General features: G+C 42.7%; 1 protein-coding gene across 2 annotated transcripts in view; it reads right to left on the bottom strand.

Moving 5' to 3' along the window:
* Positions 1 to 1,227: 1,227 nt before the first annotated feature.
* GCNT1 (glucosaminyl (N-acetyl) transferase 1) overlaps positions 1,228 to 25,009 on the bottom strand; it is a 52,506-nt gene continuing 28,724 nt past the window's right edge. For both annotated transcript variants that reach the window (XM_062207087.1, XM_062207088.1), the window contains exon 2: positions 1,228 to 3,248. In XM_062207087.1, the coding sequence (XP_062063071.1) occupies positions 1,819 to 3,105 (1,287 nt within the window). In that variant the 5' untranslated portion in view covers positions 3,106 to 3,248 and the 3' untranslated portion in view covers positions 1,228 to 1,818. The remainder of the gene's footprint in view (positions 3,249 to 25,009) is intronic.

Genomic DNA, 25,009 nt, shown 5'->3' with positions numbered 1-25,009 from the left:
TTTATAGAACCTTTCTGCTAACAGAAGCATGAGAGAAATATTTTACAGACATTAAAAGGAAACTGAGTTAGAAGCCAGTAGGGAGGGGACCAAAGGAATGGACAGCCCACATCAACAGAATCTCCTGAGTTTTCAAAGCAAACATGTTCTTCTTGGTCCAACATTGGCTGCTTGTGAATCATGAAAAAGCCCACTCCCCAGACTTCCACCTCTGCACCTGATGAGGGGGTTTTTAAGAACACACCTCAATAAAATGAAATAGTTTTCTGAGTTTGAGGCATAAAAACGTCTCCTCAGTTGAGTACCCTGACACTGTCTGATACTGGGAATTTCTCATGTTCCATTTAAATTGGCTGAGGTTTAAAAATAAAACACATGGTTTTGATTCTTGGTCAAAGTCTAATGCTAAATGACAAGGTTTCACAGTGCCTGCAAGCTCACTGGCTGACCAGAATCAATTCAGCAAAATAACATGATTTTTCTTTCACATCTTCATTTACTTTGAGATGTGACAGTGCTACAGCAAGACCAAATCATCTGTCTTCTGGTAAAAACGGAGGAAGTAAACATCACACACTGTAATGCCAGTACAGAAACTATCTGTCTAAAGCTTAGAGTTCCCTTCCTAGGCCTTTCCGGAAATGTCATGTGAAACTACAGAACACTTCTTCCCTCCTCACGGGAGGTTATGAGGGAGGAGGAAACGTCCAGGCAGCAGGCAGATGGTATGAGCACCCAGGGAGAGGGGCAAGGTCCTTTCCGATGGAGGTTCAGGCGACCTAGCAGGCATGGGCCCTGGGAGGTTGGATGCTACAGATTCCATCCACAACAGCCTTAATTTCTAGGGCTAGTGCCAGTTGCTGGTTTTTAAAACTCATTATGGATCTCAGAAATAGTCTAAATAGATTTGCCTCTCTTCCTCTCCTCCCAAACACACTTTCTGTCTTGGTTCTCCGCACTAGTTACTGGCAATCAGGTCAAGGTCTTCCGAGAACTGAGACGGTAATACAGGACCCTATGGAAGTAGCTTTTCACACAGCTTGACAGTAGGGGCTGAGAAGACTGGGGGGGTGGGGGGGAGATGTACAGAAACAAGGATCCAGAAAACTTGAGCAATGCTCTTGCAGTAACTGTCATGAAAAAGTACTTTAATTTTTCTAATAGCCTAAGATGATTTATAGAAATCAACTAAAGTACAAATTGTCATTTTTCTTAAAACATGTGTATTATAAGCAAAAATAAACCAGGAATATTAACATTAAACAAGTCCATTTTAAGCTCCCTGAGATGACATACAGAGACACACTACACAACACAGTATCACAGCAGAAAATAAACTATTTCCATAAAGGAACATTTAGAATAAAATCAAATTTCTATTTCAACAAATAAAACATGGACAATGAACTGTATCATGATTGCTGCTGTACATTTATTCACATCAAGAAATTGTCATTTGTAAAATTCTTGAGTTAGTTTTGGCACAAGTCAAATATCATTTTGTGAAGTCCCTGAGCTTTTAGCAGGCTGGTTTTGCATCGGCCACCCTGGCCCCCTCTGTAACACCTGGCCACCTGCCCTGGCCTCCTGGCCGCCGCGCCCTCCCACTTGAACTCCAGGTACACACTTAATGCTCTAGCCTCTCTCACCCATTGTGCTCTGCAGAAACCATGTGGCTTCCCTGACATGAAGACTTAAGAGTCGCCTCCCCAGGGAGGACACCACACAGATTTTCTGACACTTGTTGGCAAGGCAGAGAAAGTGGACGGGGTACATTTTGTGCATTCTTCTTAATATCCCTCCAGTGGCCTCCAAAGGTCAGTGTTTTAAGGTCTCCAGGGCTTTATGCCTCAGGTGCTCATCCAAACACTGGATGGCAAAGGGGTCGACATCTATGTCAAACTTGTTGGCAAACAAGTGGTGCTTGCGCAGCATCCAGTTCAAGTCGCCAGCTCCAAACACGCACACGGAGCGCACGTGGACCCCATTGCAGGGCGGGTAGGGCGCGCCCTTGGAAACATCACCTTCAAAGTACTGCCACTTGACAAACCTCGCAACCGCGCGCATGTCGGACAAGTCATACTTGTGGCTCAAGGACAGAGAGCCCGGCACTTCTGGGATCCTCTGGATAGTGGCCCAGAGATACTCATCCGGGCTGTAGGTGTCCTGTGCCCACTCCATAAACTTCTGGATGCTTTCATTCTCCAGCACGTACCTCACATACTCCCTACTGACCACAAAGTAGGCACTGCCCGAGAAAATAGGAGTTTGGAGGGGAGGGCGCGCCTTGGCGGTGCCTGTGTTTGTGAGCTTTCCGTTCACGATGATATAACGCTTTTTCCACCTCTCTTCCTTATTGGCTGGCATCCTCTCGGTTTCCAGGTTGTTTTCTCCCATTAATGACTTGAGCTTCCGGATTATTTCCAGGTTGGTTTTAATAGGGAAATCCATACCGCAAAGGTTGATCAAGTACTTCCAGTCCGCGTTCATCTTGTAGAGGTCCTTCATGCAGTTGAGGTCGGCCTGAACCCGACTCCACGAGGCATAGACCACAGTCTCCAGCTGACTGGCCACGAAGACATTACTGAAACAGGACGCCAGGCCCATGACCGCAGCTAGAAAGGATTCCTCTGACTTTTTGTCCACGTGAATGCAATAGAAATTCTGAGGCATGTAGATGGCCCTCAAGAGCCGGTCAAGCATTTCGATTTTGTGATGAACCACAATAGAATAAGCTATGGGGTACTCCGCCTCTTCTTTACTTAGCGGCTCCACAATATATCTGCGCCTCTTGATGAAAGCAGTGCAGTCACTGGTCATGTTGACGTAGTCGTCTGGGGTCCACCGAGGGCGCTTCCTGAATTTCACCGTCACCGTCTCCAGTTTCGCCTTCTGGATTTCCTCAACATCACCCTGCAACACTTTGGTGCAGTTAATATGACTACTAGGGTTCTCCTCAAGCAGCTCCAGGTGTCTGACGCTTACAAACTCAGGCTTTTGGTGAATCCTTAAGACCGAGAAGGTGACGAGGGAGAAAACAAGCACTACAAACAAGTATTTAGTGGGACCAAAAAGAAGTCTCTTCCTTGTCAACTTCCTCAGCATGGCAAACAGCAGTCAGGGACACTCCTTCGGTCAGGGCAGCCAGCTGGGCTTCGAGAGCAAGGATTTCCCCTCTGCTGTGGCCTCGAGAGTTGTCAGTCTGCATTTATCAGAAGTTCAAAGGCATTTTGAAATGGAAAATGGCACTAAAAGAAAAATAGAAAGAATACATATAAATGCAGTCTTTTCCAACACTTGTAAATTCTCAGGCTCAAAAACTGTCCTCTTCTATGAAGCTAGACGTTCACAACAAAAACAAAGTAGGTTCATCAGAGAAAAGGATACACACGGTATCCAGCATTAACATAGATCGGGGGGAAAAAAACACCAAAATATAGTCCACGGATGCACTAGAATATACTACAGTAAACATCTTTCCTCTCTAGTATGCTGAGGTGCAAAACATAGTTGAAGACCATGGTTTTAATTACTGAACTGTCCAGAGTTTGTGAGTGTTTGACACTGTGCCAGTTTCCTAAGAATTAGCATCCCTTGTCTTGAAATTGTTACTAATCTAAATTCTTCGTGACATCCATGAATGTCCCTCAGCTGCTGTCAACATCCCTGGAGATTTGAAGAGATCAGATCCATTTATATTTTTGATGATTTAGAATAAGGGACACACTTAGAGAGAAGTTCAGAAATGGTTTTGATTTTGAAAAAAGGAAGGGCAAGTGAAATGAATTTCACACTGGATCAAAAAATTACAGCTGAAATCGGGCAGATATGGGGCTGTGTTGGATTCACACTATTCTGAGTTCAGTTCCATGTCATCCTCTACAGGAAGAAAAGATATACACAATTCAAAACAGAGTCTTGCATTTCCTGGATTGGTTACAACAGATTATAGTCATTAAGTCTTGCACAAAAACAACAGTTGTATACAGACTGCAATTGCTTTTAAAAAAATTTATTGTTATTTGTTTGAAATGCCGAGCAACAGAGATGGGGAAAGAGAGGGAGATGGAGAAGGAGAAAGAGATATTGATTTACTCCCCTAAAGCCTCCAACAGCTAGGGCTGAGCCAGGCTGAAGCCAGGAGCCAGGAACTCCATCCAGGTCTCCCTTGTGGGTGACAAGGATCCAACTATTTAAGCCATCACCTGCTGCCTCCCAGGGTGCATACTGGCAAGATGCTGAATGGAAAGCAGTGGTGGGACTAGATCCCAAGTACTCTGATGTGGGATGTGGGTGTCCCAAGAAACAGCTTAACCCCTGTGCTGTAACACCTACCCCACCAATTGCAATTTATGACAGCTCTTTTGTTTATATTCAAATTCCAAGAACCCAAATACTTTGACTACACAAAATGCTTATAAATACGCAAATATGGTTTTTCTTTTTTTTAAGTTACTTATTTGAAAGGCAGACAGCAAGGGTTTTTTTTGTTTTTTTGGTTTTTTTTTTTTGGTCTTTTTTTTATTTTTTATTTTTTGACAGGCAGAGTTAGACAGTGAGAGAGAGACAGAAAAAAGGTCTTCCTTTTCCATTGGTTCACCCCCCAAATGGCAGCTACGGCCAGCGCGCTGCGCCGGTCCGAAGCCAGGAGCCAGGTGCTTCCTCCTGGTCTCCCATGTGGGTGCAGGGCCCAAGGACCTGGGCCATCCTCTACTGCCCTCCCAGGCCACAGCAGAGAACTGGACTGGAAGAGGAGCAACTGGGACAGAACCTGGGATGCTGGCGCCACAGGCGGAGGATTAGCCAAGTGAGCCACGGGGCCGGCCGAGTTTTTTTTTTTTATCTGCTGCTTTATTCCCCCAAGTTCTTGCAACAGCTTGGGCTAGGCCTTGGCCAGGGCAAAGCCAGGAGCCAAGAACCCAATCTTTAAGTCTCCCACATGAGTGGCAGAAACCCATATACTTGAGCCATTACCTGCTCTTCCCAGGATGTACATTAGCCAGAAGTTGGAATCAGAAGCAGAGCCAGAATCCAAACCCAGGCACTCCAGTATGGGATGTGGGCTTCTCAAGAGGCATCTTAACCACTATGCCAAATGCCTGCTCAGTTTTGTTTTCAATGATCAATTTTATGACTTAGCCAATGGTTCTATAAGTAGTAAGTGCTATTATTCTTAAAAAAAAAAAAAAAGTCAAATACTATCAATTGTCTTCATAACAGATTTACAGAGATTTTTAAAAAGACTTATTTTGTGTATTTATTTGAAAGGCAGAGCAACAGAAAAAGATGGAGAGGGAGAGAAGAAAGGAGAGAGAAAGAGAAGGATAGGAGGGAGGGAGGGGAGGAAGGGGAGAGGGAAACAGAGAGAAATCTTCCAACTGCTGATTTACTCCTCAAATAGCCCCAACACCAGACTAAAGCCAGGACCCAGAAACCCCATCCTGGTTTCCCACAAGGATGGTAGGGACCCAGGTACTGGTCCATCTTCTACTGACTTCCCGAGTACATTAGCAGGAAGCTAGATCAGAAGCAGAGCAGCTAGGACTTGGCACTTTGATAAGGGATGCCTGTTTTGCAAGTGTTGGTTTAACTTGCTGTTCAACTGGACCCCAGGTTTATAGAGAATTCTTTTAACGATTTATTTATTTATTTGAAAGGCAGAGTGACAGGATTGGGGGTGGGTGGGGGGAAGAGACAGAAACAGAGATCTTATTCACTGGTTCACTCCCCAAATGCCTGCAACAGCTGGAGCTGGTTGAGAACTCAATCTGGGTCTTCCACATAGGTGACAGGGACCCAACTTCCTGAGCCAACATCTGGTGCCTGCAAGGGTTAGCATTAGCAGGAAGCTAGAATAGGGAGTGGAGCAGGCATGCAGACCCAGGCACTCAGATACAGGATGCAGGCATCCTAAGTGGCGTTTTAACTGCTACTTCAAATATTTGCCCCTAAACTTATCTTTTAATTCCATTTTTCCACAAACTTCTTGAAGTACCCTCATATACATCAAAGACGAAATTTAGCAAAACCTACCTAGTATATATGTTCTTTTCCTCACTTAACACAATATTTTTGAAAATTATTTATTTATTGTTTTGAAAGGCAGAATGACAGAGAGACAGAACCAGAGGGAGAAAGGGAGGAATATATCTTTGATTTGCTGGTTCACTCCCCAAGGGCCACAAGAGACAGGTCTAGGCCATGCTGAAGCCAGCAGCTAAGAACTCCTTCCAGGTCTCCTAAGCAGGTGGCAAAGGCCCGAAGTTCTTGAGCCATCATCAGCTGCCTTCCCAAACTGCACTGAAAACAGAGTAGCTGGGACTTCAACCAGGCACTCTAAAATGAGATTCTGGTGTTGCAAGTAAAGGCTTAACCTGCTGTACCATGAGCCTCCCCTTCCCCTCCAATTTATAGAGATTTTGAAAAAAAAAATTTTACTTTAGAGAAAGAGATTCAGAGAGGGAGAGAGAGAGAGACATTTTCCATCCACTGGTTCACTTCCCAAGTGACTGCAACAGCTAGGACTTGGTCAGGCTGAAATAAGGAGCAGGAACTCTATCCTGGACTCTCATGTGGGTGTCAGGGACTCAGGCACATGGGCCGTGTTTTTCTGCCTTCCTGGAGGCACCAGCAGGAAGCTGGACTGGAAGCATAGCAGCACTTCCATATGCTATGCTGGCATTGCAAGCAGCAGTTTCACCTCCTGCACCACAACACCAGCCCCAGATTCACAGAAACTTGAAGCTGGCTTTTAATACCAGAATTGGAACTGAAACTTTTAAACATCTGTGAATACTAATGATGCAAATAAGATGAGATTGTCTACCATTTAGAATAAAGGCAGGTCTGGGTCTTCTAGTGCTCGGAATCAAGGAAATGCCTGTGCCAATTCAGATACCTCTCACGCTGCCGGGCTTCCTAAACACACCAGGCAGCCAGCAATGGTAATATGTCCCATGAGGCTTTTAAAAAAAAAAAAAAATCTGTGAAACAGAAAGAAATGTGTGAAAGACTTATACAAACTTGAACCCACACACTCATAAAGCATGCTAGCAAACAACTTTTATGTATTTACTTTTTTCCTCAAAATCATGGCTGGTTGATTTCTCTCATTCAAAATTTCCTTCTTGGGACAGGTAGTTGGTACTGAGGTTAAGATACCAGGTGGAACATGGGCATTCTATATCAGGGTGCCTGAGTTCAAGGTCCAGCTCTGCTTCCAAGTCCAGCTTCCTGCTAATGCACACCCTGGGAGGCAGCAGGTGATGGCTCAAGTACCCGTGGACCTGCCACGTATGTGTGACATCTGGATGGAGTTCTAGGTTCTGAGTTTTGGCCTGGTCAGTCCCAGTTGTGGGCATTTGGGGCATAAACCAGTGGAGGGAAAATCATTCTTTGTCTATCTTTGTCTCTCTACCTTTCCAATAAAAATAAATAAATAAAAGCTATAAAGGAAACTGCCCAAAATACTTAAAAATTTTCTCCTCTTTAGTCTTACTTATTTTTCTAACATTATATTTGTGGATTGCTAAAGGCTTCAAAACATTGTAACACTTAGTTCAAACTCTAGTAGCATTTGCTAAAATTTGGGCCAAGAAACAGTTTAATGGCCCAATGTGATTGAAAAATACAATGTGTCTTATCCCCACAATGAAGATTCTCAATGGCCATGAGAATATTAATGAAAATCCTACAACTGAATTAGTTGTTCAACTCATTTTCTTCCAACAAACTTGACCACCACTCTACTCTAAACCTCTATTAGAAAGCACATATGAGGAGATTCTGCTAAAATACTTAAATTTCAACCACTAAAATATCAAAGCACTAAATAAATAAATACCTTTTACAAATTAATTCCTGTTAGAATTAATTACTAGTTCAAAGAATTTAAGGAAATCTCTGTGCACTGGTGATGGCTCAAGTGGTTTAGCTCCTGCTTCACACAGGATATCTGGATTGAGTTCCCAGCTCCCAGCTGCAAGCATTTGGAGAGTAAAGCAGTGGATGAGGTTGGTCCCCCTCTCTCCCAAATAAAATCTTTTTTTTTTTTTTTTTTTACATGCAGAGTGGACAGTGAGAGAGAGAGAGACAGAGAGAAAGGTCTTCCTTGTCCATTGGTTCACCCCCCAATGGCCGCTGCAGCCGGCGCGCTGCAACCAGCGCACCGCACTGATCCGAAGCCAGGAGCCAGGTGCTTCTCCTTGTCTCCCATGCGGGTGCAGGGCCCAAGGACCTGGGCCATCCTCCACTGCCTTCCCGGGCCACAGCAGAGAGCTGGACTGGAAGAGGAGCAACCAGGACAGAATCCGGTGCCCTGACCAGGACTAGAACCCGGTGTGCCAGCGCCGCAGGCAGAGGATTAGCCTAATGAGCTGTGGTGCCAGCCCCAAATAAAATCTTAAAAAAATGTAAATTAATATGTAAATATTAGTTTAACTGCAACAAAGGTACCACACTAAAAATGGTAACAATAGAGTAAAGTATGTATGGGGGGAAGGGTTATGGGAACTCTACTTTCTTGCCATTTTTCTGTAAACTTAAAGCTGTTCCAAAAACCACTCTACTAAAACTGAAATAAAAGTTAATTTGCATGCCATAGCTCAGTGAGCTCCAATTGCATAAAGGTAAAGACAACCTCACTTAGACACTCCATAATCAAAGACAAGAATCTTGGAAACAGTAAGAGAAAAGTGATTATGAGTACAGGGGGTCCTGAAAAAGATTAACAACTAAGAGGACATATGCTAGTAGACCTATCCTATAGGAAACACTAAATGAGTCTTTCAGGCTGAACTGGAAGGATGTTAGATACAACTTTTGGGAAGACAGATGAAATGAACTCAGGAAGAATGAAGGTGAGGGGCAGCAAGTAAAAGTGTAAAAAGGTAAAGCTAGAAATGTGCCATGGGACTCCAAATCCCAATAAGTTCGCAGGTACCAATGCCACCTTACTAGTTAAAGTTGATCAGTTGAAGTTCATAACTGATCATAAAGATAGGATTAAGTGTCAAAAGGATCACATAAATAAAATCAGTGTCTGCTAAAATAACTGACAGAATTAAAAAGGAGAGAGCAACCCAACATGAGAAGCAGGATACACAGCAGACTCATAGTATGACAAATGCCCTAAACAGCACTCTGGATAAAAAGCCCATGAGTTTCTCAGGTATGGAAAGCCAAGACTGCCAAAAAATGACCTAAATGAAAGATCTCTGTGAGTGAGATCCCAATGGAAAGAATGGGCCATCAAAGAAGGAGGTACCTTCCTCTGAAGGGAGGAGAGAATTTCCACTTTGACTAGGGCCTTGTCTAAATAAGATTAGAGTTGGTGAACTAAAAAAAATCTTGGAGATGAAAAATTCAATAGAATAAAAAATGCAGTGGAAGGCCTTAACAACAGATTCAGTGAAGCAGAAGAAAGAATATCTGATTTAGAAGAAAAATCCCAGGAAGTTATACAGTAAGACCAAAGCAAGAAGAATAAATCAGAAAACTGAAAAACACTGTTGGGAATCTACAGGATACTATCAAATGCCTCAACATACAGGTTCTAGGAGTTCCTGAAAGCGTGGGAAAACAGAAAGGATTAGAAGGCCTTTTTAGGGGCCGGTGCTGTGGCGCATCGAGTTAATGCCCTGGCCTGAGGCGCGGGCATCCCATATGGGCGCTGGTTCGAGACCCGGCTGTTTCACTTCCGACCCAGCTCTCTGCTGTAGCCTGGAAAAGCAGTGGAGGATGGCCCAAGTCCTTAGGCCCTGCACCCACATGAGAGACCAGGAGGAAGCTCCTGGTTCCTGGCTTCGGATTGGCGCAGCTCTGGCTGTAGCACCCAATCGGGGAGTGAACCATCGGATGGAAGACCTCTCTCTCTCTCTCTGCCTCTTCTCTCTCTGTGTAACTCTGACTTTTAAATAAATAAATAAATTTTTTTAAAAGGCCTTTTTAGTGAAATAATAACAGAAAACTTCCCTAGTTTGGAGACATAAAGGGAAATCCAAGTAACAGGAAGCACACAGAATTCCTAACGGACATGACCAGAAAAGATCTTCATCACAACATATTGTAATCAAACTCTCCACAGCAAAACATAAAGAAAAGATTCTAAAATGTGCACGAGAAAAACATCAGATTACTTTCAGAGGATCTCCTATAGACTCACAGGAGACTTCTCATCAGAAACCCTACAGACTAGGAGAGAATGGCGAGATATAGTACAAGTCTTAAGAGAAAAAAACCTCTCAACCCAGAATTCTGTACCCCACAAAGCTCTCATTTATGAATGAAGATGAATGTGGCTGGCGCTGTGGCGCAGTGGGTTAACACCCTGGCCTGAAGCATAGGCATCCCTTATGGGTGTCGGTTCGAGACCCGGCTGCTCCACTTCCAGTCCAGCTCTCTGCTATGGCCTGGGAAAGCAGAAGAAGATGGCCCAAGTCCTTGGGCCCCTGCACCCATGTGGGAAACCCAGAAGAAGTTCCTGGCTCCTGGCTTTAGTTCAGCTCAGCTCCGGCTGTTGTGGCCAACTGGGGAGTGAACCAGGGATGGAAGACCCCCCCGCCCCGCCTCTCCTCTCTCTGTGTAAATTTCAAATAAATAAATCTTAAAAAAAAAAAAAAAGGCAAAGTATTGACACTAATCAAATGAGAATGTTTTACCTTGTCACACTAGGTATGTATATTCTAAGTCCTTCTATTGAAAAATAGACAATATTATTAGTAATAAAATAAAATTAGTAATAATAGAATTCTTTCTTTGAAGCCAGCATTAGCTTAATTCCTAAACCTGAAAAAGATAAAACAGAGAAAGAGAACTACAGACCAATTTCCCTGATGAACATAGATGCAGAAATCCTTAACAAAATCTAGCCCATCAAATCTAAAAACACATCAGAAAGATCATTCACCCAGACCAAGTGGGATTTATCTCTGGTATGCAGGGATGGTTCAACATTCGCAAATCATCAATGTGATGCATTATATTAATTAACTGAAGAACAAAAACCATATGATTATCTCAATGGATGCAGAGAAAGTATTTGATAAAATATAATACCTAAGCAAATTCGGTATAGAAGAAACATTCCTCGACACAATCAAGGCAATCTATGACAAACCCACATCCAGCATCCTATTAAATGGGGAAAAGTTGGAAGCATTCTTTCTGAGATCTGAAATCAGACAAGGATGCCCACTCTCACCATTGCTTTTCAATGTAGTCCTGGAAGTTTTAGCCAGAGCCATTAGGCAAGAAAAAGAAATTAAAAGGATACAAATTGGGAAGGAGGAAGTCAAACTATCCCTATTTGCAAATGACATGATTCTACGTAGAGGGTAGGGGATCCAAAAGACTCCACTAAAAGACTATTGGAACTCATAGAAGAGTTTGGTAACACTGCAGGATATAAAATCAATACACAAGGCCGGCGCCGTGGCTCAACAGGCTAATCCTCCGCCTTGCGGCGCCGGCACACCGGGTTCTAGTCCCGGTTGGGGCACCGATCCTGTCCCGGTTGCCCCTCTTCCAGGCCAGCTCTCTGCTGTGGCTAGGGAGTGCAGTGGAGGATGGCCCAAGTCTTTGGGTCCTGCACCCCATGGGAGACCAGGAGAAGCACCTGGCTCCTGCCATCGGAACAGCGCGGTGCGCCGGCCGCAGCGCGCTACCGCGGCGGCCATTGGAGGGTGAACCAACGGCAAAAGGAAGACCTTTCTCTCTGTCTCTCTCTCTCACTGTCCACTCTGCCTGTCCAAAAAAAAAAAAAAAATCAATACACAAAAATCAACAGCCTTTGTATACACAGACAATGGCACAGCTGAGAAAGAGCTTCTATGATCAATCCCATTCACAACAGCTACAAAAAAAATCAAATTCCTTGGAATAAATTTAACCAAGGATGTCAAAGATCTCTATGATGAGAATTACAAAACATTAAAGAAAGAAATAGAAGAAGATACAAAAAATGGAAAAATCTTCGATGTTCATGGGTCAGAATAATTAATATCAACAAAATGTCCACACTACTGAAACAATTTACAAATTCAATGCAATTCCAAACAAAATACCAAGGACATTCTTCTCAGATATAGAAAAAAATGCTGCTGAAATGCATATGGAAACCCTTGAGACCCCGAATAGCTAAAGCAATCTTATACAACAAAAACAAAGCCAAAGGCAACACAATACCAGATTTCAAGATGCACTACAGGGCAATTATAATCAAAACAGCCTGGTACTGGTACAAAAACAGATGGATGGACCATTAGAACAGAACAGAAACACCAGAAATCAATCCAAGCATCTATTACCAACTTATATTTGACTAAAGAGCTAAAACCAATCTCTGGAGCAATGACAATCTTTTTAACAAATGGTTCTGGGAAAACTGGATTTCTACATGCAGAAGTATGAAGCAGGACCTTTACCTTGTACCTTACACAAAAACCCAGTCAAGGCCGGCGCCGTGGCTTAATAGGCTAATCCTCCGCCTTGCGGCGCCGGCACACCGGGTTCTAGTCCCGGTTGGAGCACCGGATTCTATCCCAGTTGCCCCTCTTCCAGGCCAGCTCTCTGCTATGGCCCGGGAAGGCAGTGGAGGATGGCCCAAGTCCTTGGGCCCTGCACCCGCATGGGAGACCAGGAGAAGCACCCGACTCCTGGCTTCGGATCAGCGCGATGAGCCAGCCGCAGAGGCCATTGGAGGGTGAACCAACAGCAAAAAGGAAGACCTTTCTCTTTGTCTCTCTCTCTCACTATCCACTCTGCCTGTCAAAAACAAAAACAAAAACAAAACAACAACAACAACAAAAAAAAAACCAGTCAAAATGGATTAAAGACCTAAATCTACAATCCAACACCATCAAATGATTAGAGAAACTGGGGAAACCCTGTAAGACACTGGCATAGGCAGAGTTCTTGGAAAAGACCCTAGAGGCACAGACCATCAAAACCAATATTAATAAATGAGATTACATCAAATTGAGAAGTTTCTGTACTGCAAAAGAAAGATTTAAGAAAGTGAAGAGGCAACCAACAGAATGGGAGAAATTATTTGAAAACTATCAAATTGATAAAGGATTAATAAACAGAATATATAAAGAGATCAAGAAACTCCACAACAACAAAACAAACAACCCATTTAATAAATGAGTCAAGGACTTAAACAGCCATTTTTCAAAGGAGGAAATCCAAATAGTCAACAGACACATGAAAAAATGCTCAGGATCACTAGCCATCAGAAATGCAAATAAAACCCACAATGAGGCTTGACCTCCCCCCAGTTAGAATGGCTTTCATACAGAAATCAACAAACAACAAACGCTGGCAAGGATGTGGTGAAAAAGGTACCCTAATCCACTGTTGGTGGGAATGTAAGCTGCTAAAGCCATTATAGAAGACAGTATGGATATGTTAGAAATCTAAATATAGACCTGCCATATGACCCAGCCATCCCACTCCTGGGAATTTACCCAGGGGAAATGAAATCAGCATACGAAAGAGTTATCTGCACCCCTATATTTATTGCAGCTCAATTTACAATATCTAAGACATGGAATCAACCCAAATGCCCATCAGCTGAAGACTGGATAAAGAAATTATGGGGTGGGTACACCATGGAATACTATATGGCAGTAAAAACAAATGAAATCTGGTCATTTGCAAAAAAATGGATGAGTGAAATATGCCAGGCCAAAAAGTTAAAAACACCATTTGTTCTCCCTGACCTATAATAATTAATTGAGCATCTAAAAGGCAATCTGTAGAAGTGAAATTGATGATTCCAGAAGGGATGACTTGAGCTGCCCTTGTCTTGACTGTTGAGGAACAGTTTTTTCTTTTCCATGCTATCTGTTGAACTCTTTACTTAACATAGAGTTAATCATATGTATATAAAGTCAACAAAAAATAGATTTTAGTAAAAAATAAGAGTGGGAATAAGAGAGAGAGAGGAGTTAGAGGGGTGTGAGTATAGGTGAGAAAGCAGGCACAGTGGAAAGAATCACCATGTTCCTGAAGTTGAAATTATGAGGTGTATGAAGCTTGTAACTGTAAAGCTGTTTAGTTCTGCAGACATTCCTATGGACTTACTTCTAAGGGTACAGTTTAAAAACTTGCCATGGGACCCCAAGTCCCCTTAAGATGGGTGGTAAAAATACCATCTTAAGTGTTAAAGAGATCATATGGATAGGATTGTTAAAAGTGATCACATATATAGGATTAAGTGTCTGGTAATAATAATAGATAGAATTTAAAAGGAGTGAGTGCTCCAACATGGCAAGCAGTCCACACAGCAAACTCATAGAATGACAATCACTTTAAGTAATGCTCTGACCTCAGAATCAGCCCTTAAGGCTTCCTGGTCTGGCTGAAAAGCTCATGAGAGCATTTCAGGCATGGAAAGTAAAGACACTATGGCAAAAAATGTCCTACATAAAGGACCTTAGTGGATGAGACCCCAGTAGAAAAAAGTGATCATCAAAGAATGAGGTACTTTTCTCTGAAGGGAGGAGAGAACTTCCATTTTGCTTATGGCCTTGTCTAAATACTTAACAGAGTTTATAAATTCAAAAGACTTCCATAACCTAAGCAGTTCATGTCAAGAGAATTGAGTGGTCACTCACATCATACATAAGAGTGTTAATTGTTAAATTAACAACAGGAGTCATTGCGCACTAACTTCCCATGCAGGACCTCTGTCCTCAAAGAGTTGTATTATGAGAGTTAGCAGTAAATCTTGTCCTCAAAGATTTATTTCATTTTAATGTACTAAGTGGAAGATATTCTTATGTCTCCTAAGTTTTAGTTATGCCTAAGTGTCCAACTCCATTGCTTGTTTTCTTAGGTGCTTCCTTAATTAACGATAAAACTCTTTCTCAAGGACTTTCTTTTAACGTATTAAGTGGAGTATGTTCTTATTTCTCATAAGTTACAGTTACATCTGCTCCCAAAAGATGTATCATTCTTGGGTGCTTCTTTGAAGTTAATTAAGTTTCTAAAAAAAAAAAAGTGAAATTAACTTTGAGATGCAATGACTCTGTACAGCCCTTGTCTTGACTGTTGAGAAGTAGTTTTGTTTTTTTTTTTTTAGTGCAAATTGTTAATATCTTTACTTAGTTTAGAGTTGGTCTTCTGTGTATCAAGTTAATTGAAAATGGATCTTTGTGGAGAATGGTACTGGGAATGAGAGAGGGAGGAGGAGGGGTGAGATATCTGGTATGGTGGGAAGAATCACTATATTCCTAAAGTTGTATTTATGAAATGCATGAAGTTTTTATTCCTTAAATAAAAGGTTTCTTTGTGGAAAACAAACAAATAAAAACAAAAACCTGACAGGGACGAGAAGGAGCTGAAAGTGAGGATTATGGACTGATGTCTTGAAATCTTCTTTGAAACACATTAGGAAATGAGAGCGTGTAGAGGGATGGATAGGTAGACAGGTGTGTGATAGAGCAGTGAGTAAAATATTCATGGTATGACTTAGATATGAATGTATAAGTGCTCATGGTAAAAAATGGCTCGACTTTACTGTGTGCATGAATCTTTTCATAATTCAGTATTAGAAGAAATGAGGACTGTGACAATGGAGACGGAGATGAAGCAAGTACTACTGCCTCCAGATATATACTGGACAGCAAAACGAGCCCAGGAAAGACCTGATTAATCAGATTTCCCTGGAAAAACATCTCCATGTGGACAATAAGATTTTACCTAAAGAGACTGACGTTGACACTGCATTCTCTAGATGCAGGTTTGCCTTTAGCTGGCCCTTGCCCTTCAAACCTAAAATGAAGCAAAAAAATAAATTCAACAAAACACTAGAGACTCTTGAACCATATCCTGGGCATTCAACAGAGGAAGTAATATTGATTCTTATTGACTTAATAGAAGGTCATATTCCCAATGTGCTAATCCCAGCAAATGTTTTGTAGATCATCCACTTTATCACTGTATAATATCTAACCTTATACTTTCAGTTGGCAAGTTCTGACCACTGGAGCATGTGCCAATAAAATCTTGAGTATTGCCAAATGACCTTTAGCCTAGAGTAGTAGAATTCCAACTTGATAACAGAATTACATCATCATATAGACCAGTTTGCTTTGTATGAAACTATTTTCCAATCTCTGCAAGCACAACCCTGATCCTGCAGTTATCTTTTCAAGTTGTGTCCTTTGTGACAAAAGAGAACTGGGAGTAAGTTTATTTCAAACATACGTATTAACCCTTTTGGAAAGAATAAATTCTCTTCCACAGAAGTTTGATAGGATTAATTTCCTATGTGTTTATGAGTGCATTTGGGTGATAAGCAGTTTTTCTTTTAAAGAAAGGTTATTTTAACAAACTGTTTAAAAGTTGACAGTATTATTGAAAGATTGCAGAAATATTGCCACAGGAAAGAGTCAATACAAACAGAAATGTTGAATTTATGTGCTCATGCACTGTATACATTCATCTAGTGTTGAAAGATGCTCTTGCAATTATTTGGGGTGTTATATATAAGGGGATGTGACTTGAAGCGTGTGTCATCAGCATTGTTGTGTGCTGTAATCACAGGATGGCCAAGAGTCGCTGTAACTGCTGGGCAAAAGGGTCCATTGATCTGGAGCCCATTCATCAGACAATAACCTCCTGGCGTTCATCTGGACATGTTGATATCTGCCACTCTGCAAAGACAACTCTTTCATCTGTCTTGGTTTAATGCAGAATTCAGGAGCACTGATAAAATTTTAAAAATAAGTCATTTGGGGGTGTTTGTTGTTGACAGTTAAGATGCCATAAGGGACACCCACATCTTATATTGGAGTGTGTAGGTTACAATCCCAGCTCAGCTCCTGGTTCTAACTCCCTGCTAATGGGCATCCTGGGGTGTAACAGGCAACGGCTCAAGTAGTTGGGAGAAGTCAGCCACATGGTAGATAGACCCAGATTGAGTACCTGGCTCCTGATTGTATCTTGGCCCAGCTCTGGCTGCTGCAGGCATTATAAAGTGAATCAGCAGATGGGAGATCTATCACTGTCTGTCTTTCAAAAACATGTCATTTGAGCATCAAATATACCATATTTTGAAGGGAAAAAAAAGTATTAACTGACAACTGTTTACAAAGTACTTAGGTCTCCACTTCAAACCCGACAAAGATCCAAGATGTATTCTCTGCAGATGTTCCCCAGGTTGGGATACACAAGGCATAATGGAAGGCAGGGTCCACGCCCTCAAAGCATGATGACTATCAAGATCTCTTTCCTGATGTCTAGCTTGTTTATTCCTCATCTCTCATCTCCCAGAACTTTCACTGTAAAGCTGAGGCATAACCGTATTCCCTAGGGAATCCTACTAAGCCAGGAGAAAAAACACTTAGATACACTGCTCAATTGAGAGGTCCTCAAATGTACACAGGAAACAGAGTGTGCAGGGACCAAAAAAACCCACCTCTCCTATCTTCAGGGAGATAAAAAAAGGATACTGCATTCATGAAAAATAAATAAGAGGCCCAGATTATATTTTCTGCAGACAGCTAGAACAGTTCTGTAACAGGACCTCACCAATCAAGAAACAAATTCTCTCCTCCTTTAATTTGGGCAAACTTATGACTGTTGACCAAGAGAATTTGGCAGAAGTGATACTATGTGACCACTAAGTTTAGGTCATGTGAAACATCAAAGCTTCTGCAGGGTTGCCTTGGAGAATTTGTTCTCCAAAATCTTCCTTTCTCAGAACCAGCTCCCAGGGTGTGTGAGAAGCCTCATGGAGAGCCAGAGGTACCCCAGTGGACCGATCCAGTCTTTGACATCATTGCAGCCCACACGTCAGACGTGTGAATGAGGAAGCCAGGAGATGACTCCAATTCTTTGACTCACTGCAGTATTACCAAAATTCTTTTTCATTATTACTATTACTGTTATGTATTTGAAAGAATGAGGGGGGGGGGAAATATTCAAACTGCTGGCTTGCTCCCAAAATTCCTGAAGTCAGGAGCCAGAAACTCCATCTGGTTTCCCACAAGGATCCAAGTACTTGAGATATCACCTGTTGCCTTCCAAGGTGTGCATTAGCAGGAAGCTACACCAGAAGCAAAGGCAGGAATTGATCCCAGACACTCTGATTTCAGATGCAGGCATCCCAAGGTGTGCCACAACACCTGCCTCTTAACAAAATTCCAGACCCACAGCATGTGTGAGCAAAAATTAAATGGTTATGTTGTGTGCCACTATCTTTGAGGTGGTGCGTCTCACAGCAACAGAAGACTAGAACAAACAGGAAACCACATGAGCAGGACACCTACCAAATAAAAATGAGCCCCTGAAAATTAATAACATGAGAGCAAAGATGAGAATCGCAACAGAAGGACTGAAAGATACAGTTCAGAAAAAACTCTCAGGTAGTTAAGCAAATAGACAAATCGGATGAAAAAATGAACGAAAAAATATTCAGAGAAACAGACGAGGAGTTGACCTTCTGAATAACAGGAGTTCTAGAAAAAGAGAAAGAGAGAAAAGGAAGGAAGCCATCAAATAATAATTCAAGACTACCTCCCAAAATTTAGGAATGGTTGGTTTCCAGATTACAAATTCTCTAGAGCCCCAGCACAGTGGATGCCCACACAGAGGCCAGCACTGTGGCATAACAAGTTAAGCCACCACCTCAATGCCAGCATCCTATATGGGCACTCTCCTGCCCCACTTACAATCTAGCTCCCTGCTAAGGCACTTGGGAAAACAGCAGAAGACGGCCCAAGTCCTTGGGCTCCTGCACTCATGTGGGAACCTAGATGAACCTCCTGGCTCCTTGCTTCAGCCTGGCCCAGTCCAGGCTGTTGCTGACATTTAGGGAGTGAACCAGCAAATGAAAGATCAATCTCTCTATATATATATAACTCTTTCAATTAAATAAAATGTCTCTTAAAAAAAAAAAAAGGCAAAACAGACTCACATCAAGATCCACTCATTACTCCTGAGAGGGTGAAACACAAGGGATAGATCATCATCTGTGCTTGCAGGGAGGGGGAATACCTAAGCCACACAAAGGATCCAGAATCAGAGCAGCTTCACCCTTCACAGAACCCACAGGAACCAAGGAACAATGGAGCAATACTTTCTAAGCACTGAATAACACCATATTCCTGCTGAGAATTCTTACAGCCAGATGAACTACTAACCAAAGTCATGATAAAATGAAAACATTAGGGGCTGGCACTGTGGTACAATAGGTTAATCCCTCCGCCAGAGGTGCCAGCATCCCATATGGGCACAGGTTCTAGTCCTGGCTGCTCCTCTTCTGATCCAGCTCTCTGCTATGGCCTGGGAAAGCAGTGGCAGATGGCCCAAGTGCTCCCTGCACCCATGTAGGAGACCTGGAAGAAGCTCCTGTGTTCGGATCAGTTCAGCTCTGGCCGTTGTGGCCATTTGGGGGGTGTCTCTCCCTCTCACTATCTGTAACTCTACTTCTCAAATAAATAAATAAAAATATTTTTTAAAAAATGAAAACATTGGAAAACAGGCAAGATCTCAATACTTAACTTTATGAATTCTTTCTCTGGAAGCTACTGGACAACCAGCACCATTAAAACTGAAGTATTAACCAAGAAAGGGAAAGAACTGGAAAAGGGATCTGACATAAGAAGAAAGAGGTAATCCCCAGGCTTGTGTCAAAGGGACATCCCTGGCTATGTAACAACCCATAGGCCTCCACAGCACATGCAACTCTGGAAGTGATGTCTTTCAGGAAGATAAACTGATGGGATAACAGATGGGAATAAATGTACTGAAAATAGATTTAAACAACTAGCAGACTAGAAGACTGGGTTTCTAACAGCAACCTTGAAATCAGAGCAAATAAATGGAGTTGGGGAAGTGATTATGGCCTCCAAAGAAATCAGTCATGCAATGATGAAAAAACCAACCAGGATGTACCCCATCTGCTTAGCTCTGAAAAGCAGTAGAGTCTTGTCATGTAAATGCTATTACTCAATCAAAATTCAATAAAACTCTATTAGGAACACAGAGCAATGGGAAAGAAAGGTATGAGAGGCATACCTTGCCCAGCACTATAAAAGTGGCCATGGGAATGTGTTTTCAATTACTTTGCTGTTGCAAGATTTAAAAAAAAAAAAAACCTCTCATTTTAATCAACTACCAAGTGCTCTTGTCTTCAACAACTCAAATAGTTAAGTATCACATGAGAAGCGTGGAGTGGTGGTAAATCCAGTGAAGGATTGTGTTCACAGCAATTAACAGGTGAGGAGATCTGTATATTAGAAGCCTCCAAACCACTGATTATCATACCAAGATTTCAGTTTGAATAAGAGCACAATATGTGAGGACTTACAATACAGAAAACATGAGCCACCGTGGCAATATACAAATAAAATCTGCCAGATATGACTAGCAATGCTTCTATATTCAAGATGAACCAGATCTAAAAAAAAAAAAAGTCACATTTATCCCAGTACTTCACACTTACTGGTATAAGTTAGAGAAATTTCACTCCATAGAGGAGAAAATGAAAAAAAATAAATAAATAAAAAAAGCTATAAAGAAAGAGCAATGTGTGACTCAGGCTAGATTTTCTTTAATTTCTTAGTTTTAAAAAGCAAAGCAAGGCTGGTGCCATGGCTCACTTGGCTAATCCTCTGCCTGCGGCGCCGGCACCCTGGTTTCTAGTCCCAGTTGGGGCACTGGATTTTGTCCCGGTTGCTCCTCTTCCAGTCCAGCTTTCTGCTGTGGCCCGGGAGGGCAGTGGAGGACGGCCCAAGTGCTCAGGTCCTGTACCTGCATGGGAGACCAGGAGGAAGCACCTGGTTCCTGGCTTCGGATCGGTGCTGTACTCTGGCCGTTGCGGCCATTTAGGGGGTGAACCAACGGAAGGAAGACCTTTCTCTCTGTCTCTTTCTCTCACTGTCTAACTCTGCCTGTAAAAAAAAAAAAAAAAAGCAATAATACATATCTTATTACATGTTTACATGGCATAGCATCTTCAGAACTCTTAAGTGCATTTATGTAATATATTTCTGTGACTACACACACACACACACACACACACTCCTCGAAGAACAATCAGGATTTTCTTCTTTGGATTCTGATACATCCATGCAACATAGGAAGAAATTGCACTGGATGCCTTTGTTAACCTGCATTAAGAGTTCTGCTGGTATTAACTGTAGTAAAGAACATCTCAATAGGCAAATTTTCTTCTGTGTAATTTATACTCAAGTAATTCTAAGTCCAGACAAAACCACTATAGATAAGAATTAATTCTCTTAGGGTGGGCCCTGTGGCACAGTAGAGTAATCTACCACCTGGGACACCCACATCCCAAATCAGAGTGCTGGCTCAAGCTGTTCCACTTTGATCTCACTTCCTGCTAACTCTTTCTGAGAGGTAGCAGATGACAGCCAAGGTTCCCAGGGCCCCATCACCCACATGGGAGACCCAGATGGAGATGTAGGCTCCTGGCTTCTGCCTGGTTCTATCCTGGTTGTTGTAGGCATTTGGGGAGTAAATCAGTGAATGGGAGAACTCTATCTCTGTCCTTTCAAACAGATGAAATAAATGGAAATTTATTTTTAAAAAATTAATTCTTCCTATCTCTTGTAGCATTTTTTAAAGTCCTAGAAGGGGGCCAGCGCCGTAGCTCAACAGGCTAATCCTCCGCCTTGCGGCGCCGGCACACCAGGTTCTAGTCCCGGTCGGGGCACCGATCCTGTCCCGGTTGCCCCTCTTCCAGGCCAGCTCTCTGCTGTGGCTAGGGAGTGCAGTGGAGGATGGCCCAAGTCCTTGGGTCCTGCACCCCATGGGAGACCAGGAGAAGCACCTGGCTCCTGCCATCGGAACAGCGCGGTGCGCCGGCCGCAGCGCGCTACCGCGGCGGCCATTGGAGGGTGAACCAACGGCAAAAGGAAGACCTTTCTCTCTGTCTCTCTCTCTCACTGTCCACTCTGCCTATCAAAAATAAAAAATAAATAAATAAATAAATAAATAAATAAAAATCCTAGAAGGGGCTGGCACTGTGGCGCAGTAGGTTAATGTTCTGCCTGCAGCACCAGCATCCCATATGGGCGCTAGTTCTAGTCCCAGCTGCTCTTCTTCCAATCTAGCTCTCTGCTATTGCCTGGGAAGGAAGCAGAAGATGGCCCAAGTGCTTGGGCCCCTGCACCCGTGTGGGGAACCTGGAAGAAGCTCTTAGCTTCAGATTGGCTCAGCTCCAGCTGTTGCGGCCATTCGGGGACTGAACCAGTGAATGGAAGACTTTTCTGTCTCTCCCTCTCACTGTCTGTAAATCTACAAATCAAATAAATAAATAAAATCTTTTAAAAAAAGAAATAAAATCCTGGAAATACCTTTCTTAAGAAAAAAACAAGGCTTCAAAAAGTTTGTGGAAAGATGGAATGAAAAGGTAAGTTTACTCAGGTGCAAAAACAGTTGAAATTCTTGCATACTTTTTAAATAATATGCATTTGTCATGAACTTTTGAAAGACCTTTCATATAAATGGACTTGAAAAAGCTTTTGCAGCAAATATTTTAAAGCCCATTTTTAGGACTATTTTCAAGTACCCTACACACATACACACATACATACACACACACACACCATATGCATGCATCTATATGAGTAATGCATAAACAAAGAGCTGATGGATAGAGGAGTCTACAAGCTAACACCCGTCAGCAGCAGGAAGCATGGTCTAAGTTAGCTTAGTTGGCCTCCAGTCTCAGTGACTACTTCTGGGCTCAATTTCACTAATTCTCCAAGGACTATTGTTCTATGGTCCAGAAGCTGCAGTGACAGGAGAAAAATGCCAACTACTGTGATTGATATCAGAGCCATGCAAGTGTCTCAGAGGACTGTGATTCAAGTGAAGGAAAACAAATGCCACGGTAAGCAGGCCAAGGAAAGGAGCAGGAAGCAGATAAGATCTAAGGCAGAGGCCCTGCATTCTGGGTGGAGTTCTTTCTGGCAATACCTGGTCTCTGCCTCCTGCTGGGAGGGTGGTCTCTGGTGCCTGACTGCTGTCTAGGACTCACTGCCAGGAACTGCTTAGCTACTCTGAGGTCTCACATCGAAATCAACCGCTGAGGCCCTAACGATGGCCGGCCTTCCAGAGTGGTCTGGAAAACTTCTTGGGGTTCCCTAGAACTTAACACAGCATGAAAAAACAAAGCCCCATAGTGCAGACTGCAGTCTCCCAGCATTCACTCTAGTGTTTTCTTGGGCTCCAGCCAAGGGGACATGAGGTCACAGAGAACCTTCTGTGAAGGCTCCTATGCCCCCTCCAGCAAGCAGACTTCATGCATGAATAAGATATCACAACAGAAACCAGATGTTGTACAGAAAGCAGAGGAGGCCAAACCCATGCCTCCCTCCTTCACCCCCAAACCCAGAGCCAGGTACAGGGAATCGTGCAACATTATTTGGTAAATGTATAAAGTCTCTCTCAATGGAGGCCCACATTCCTCTGCTAAAGTTTAATATCTGGGGGGAAGGAATGGCACTGTGAGTTAAGCTGTGGCTTGGGATGCCTGCATCCCGTACTGGTAATGTGCCTGGGATCAAAACTCACTTCTGGTTCTTTTTTTTTTTTTTTTTTTTTTTTTTTAAGATTTATTTATTTATTTGAAAGGCAGAGGTAGAGAGTGAGAAAGAGGGACAGACAGATAGGGAGAGAGATACTCCAACCACTGGTTTACTCTCCAAATGTCTGCAACACCTGGGGTTGGGCTGGGCCAAGGGGAAGACAGGAGTCAGGCACTCCATCTTGGTCTCCCACATGAGTGGCAAGGTTCTACCCACTTGGGCCATCATCCGCTGCTTTCCCAGGTACATTAGCAAGGAGATGGATTGGAAGAGGAACATCCAAGACTCAAATGCATTAATATGGGATGTGACAGCTTACCCCGCTGTGCCACAACGGTGCCCTGTCTCTGATTCTGATCTAGCTTCCAGTTAATGCATCTGGGAAGCAGCAAATGACGGCCTAAGTACTTGGGTTCCTGCCACCTACATGGGAGACCTAGATGGAGTTCTGGGCCCTAGTTTCAGCCTCTTCAGTCCCTGGCTGTCGTAGACATTAGGGAATGAATTCACAGACAGAAGATCTCTCTTTCTTTCTCTGTCTCCCTCTTTCTCTCACTCTGCTTTTCAAATAAATACATACATCTCTTTTTAAAATTGAATATCTGTTCTTTTTTTGACTGTTAGAGAAGAGTTCTGCTTCTAGTTGGCTGCACATAGATAGGGACTAGTAATATCTAAAAGTATACTGATTAAAAATAAAATAAGCAACTATTTAAAAAACACAAATTCCTTAAACACAAGGAATATAACTGAAGAAACAGCATAAGAAATTTGAAAGCCAGAGGGAATGAATGACTGACATGGGCTATCAGAAAGTTGAATCCTAAAGCAGGCTCTGGGGAAGGCTGAAACAATGCACACCACAGCTTCAGATAAGGGCCAGAATAAATTCACTGAGGCCTTGGACCGCTGTTTTCAACCTAGATTCCAAATAACCAACCAGACAACTGGTCAAATGTGGCACAGAATAAAGGCATTTTCATGTCTGCAAGTCACAGGCTCCTTTTCTTAGAAGGCTACTACAAGATGTATGCTACCAACAGATGAAACCTACCATAATATAACAGCAATAACAACAATATCTCCATCTTCATGTGCTTAATATGCTCTAGGAACTCTTCCACGTGATTTACTTATGGAAAATGCACATTATCTTTTTTTTAAAGGCTTATTGATTTTATTTGAAAGGTTAAGTTACAGAGAGAGGGGAAGATATACATACATAGAGAGAGATCTTCCATCCATTGGTTCACTCCCCCAAATGGCTACAATGGCTGGGGCTGGGCCAGGCTGAAGCCAGGACCCAGAAGCTTCATCCAGGTCTCCCACAAGGGTGCAGGGGCCCAAGCACTTGGGCCATATTCTACTGCTTTCCCAGCTGCATTAGCACGGAGCGGGATCAGAAGTGGAGCAACAGGGACTCGAACCGGTGACTATATGGG

Source organism: Lepus europaeus, chromosome 12 (assembly GCF_033115175.1).
Source record: "Lepus europaeus isolate LE1 chromosome 12, mLepTim1.pri, whole genome shotgun sequence".
Lineage (NCBI taxonomy): Eukaryota > Metazoa > Chordata > Mammalia > Lagomorpha > Leporidae > Lepus > Lepus europaeus.
This window is presented reverse-complemented; position numbering and strand designations above follow the sequence as displayed.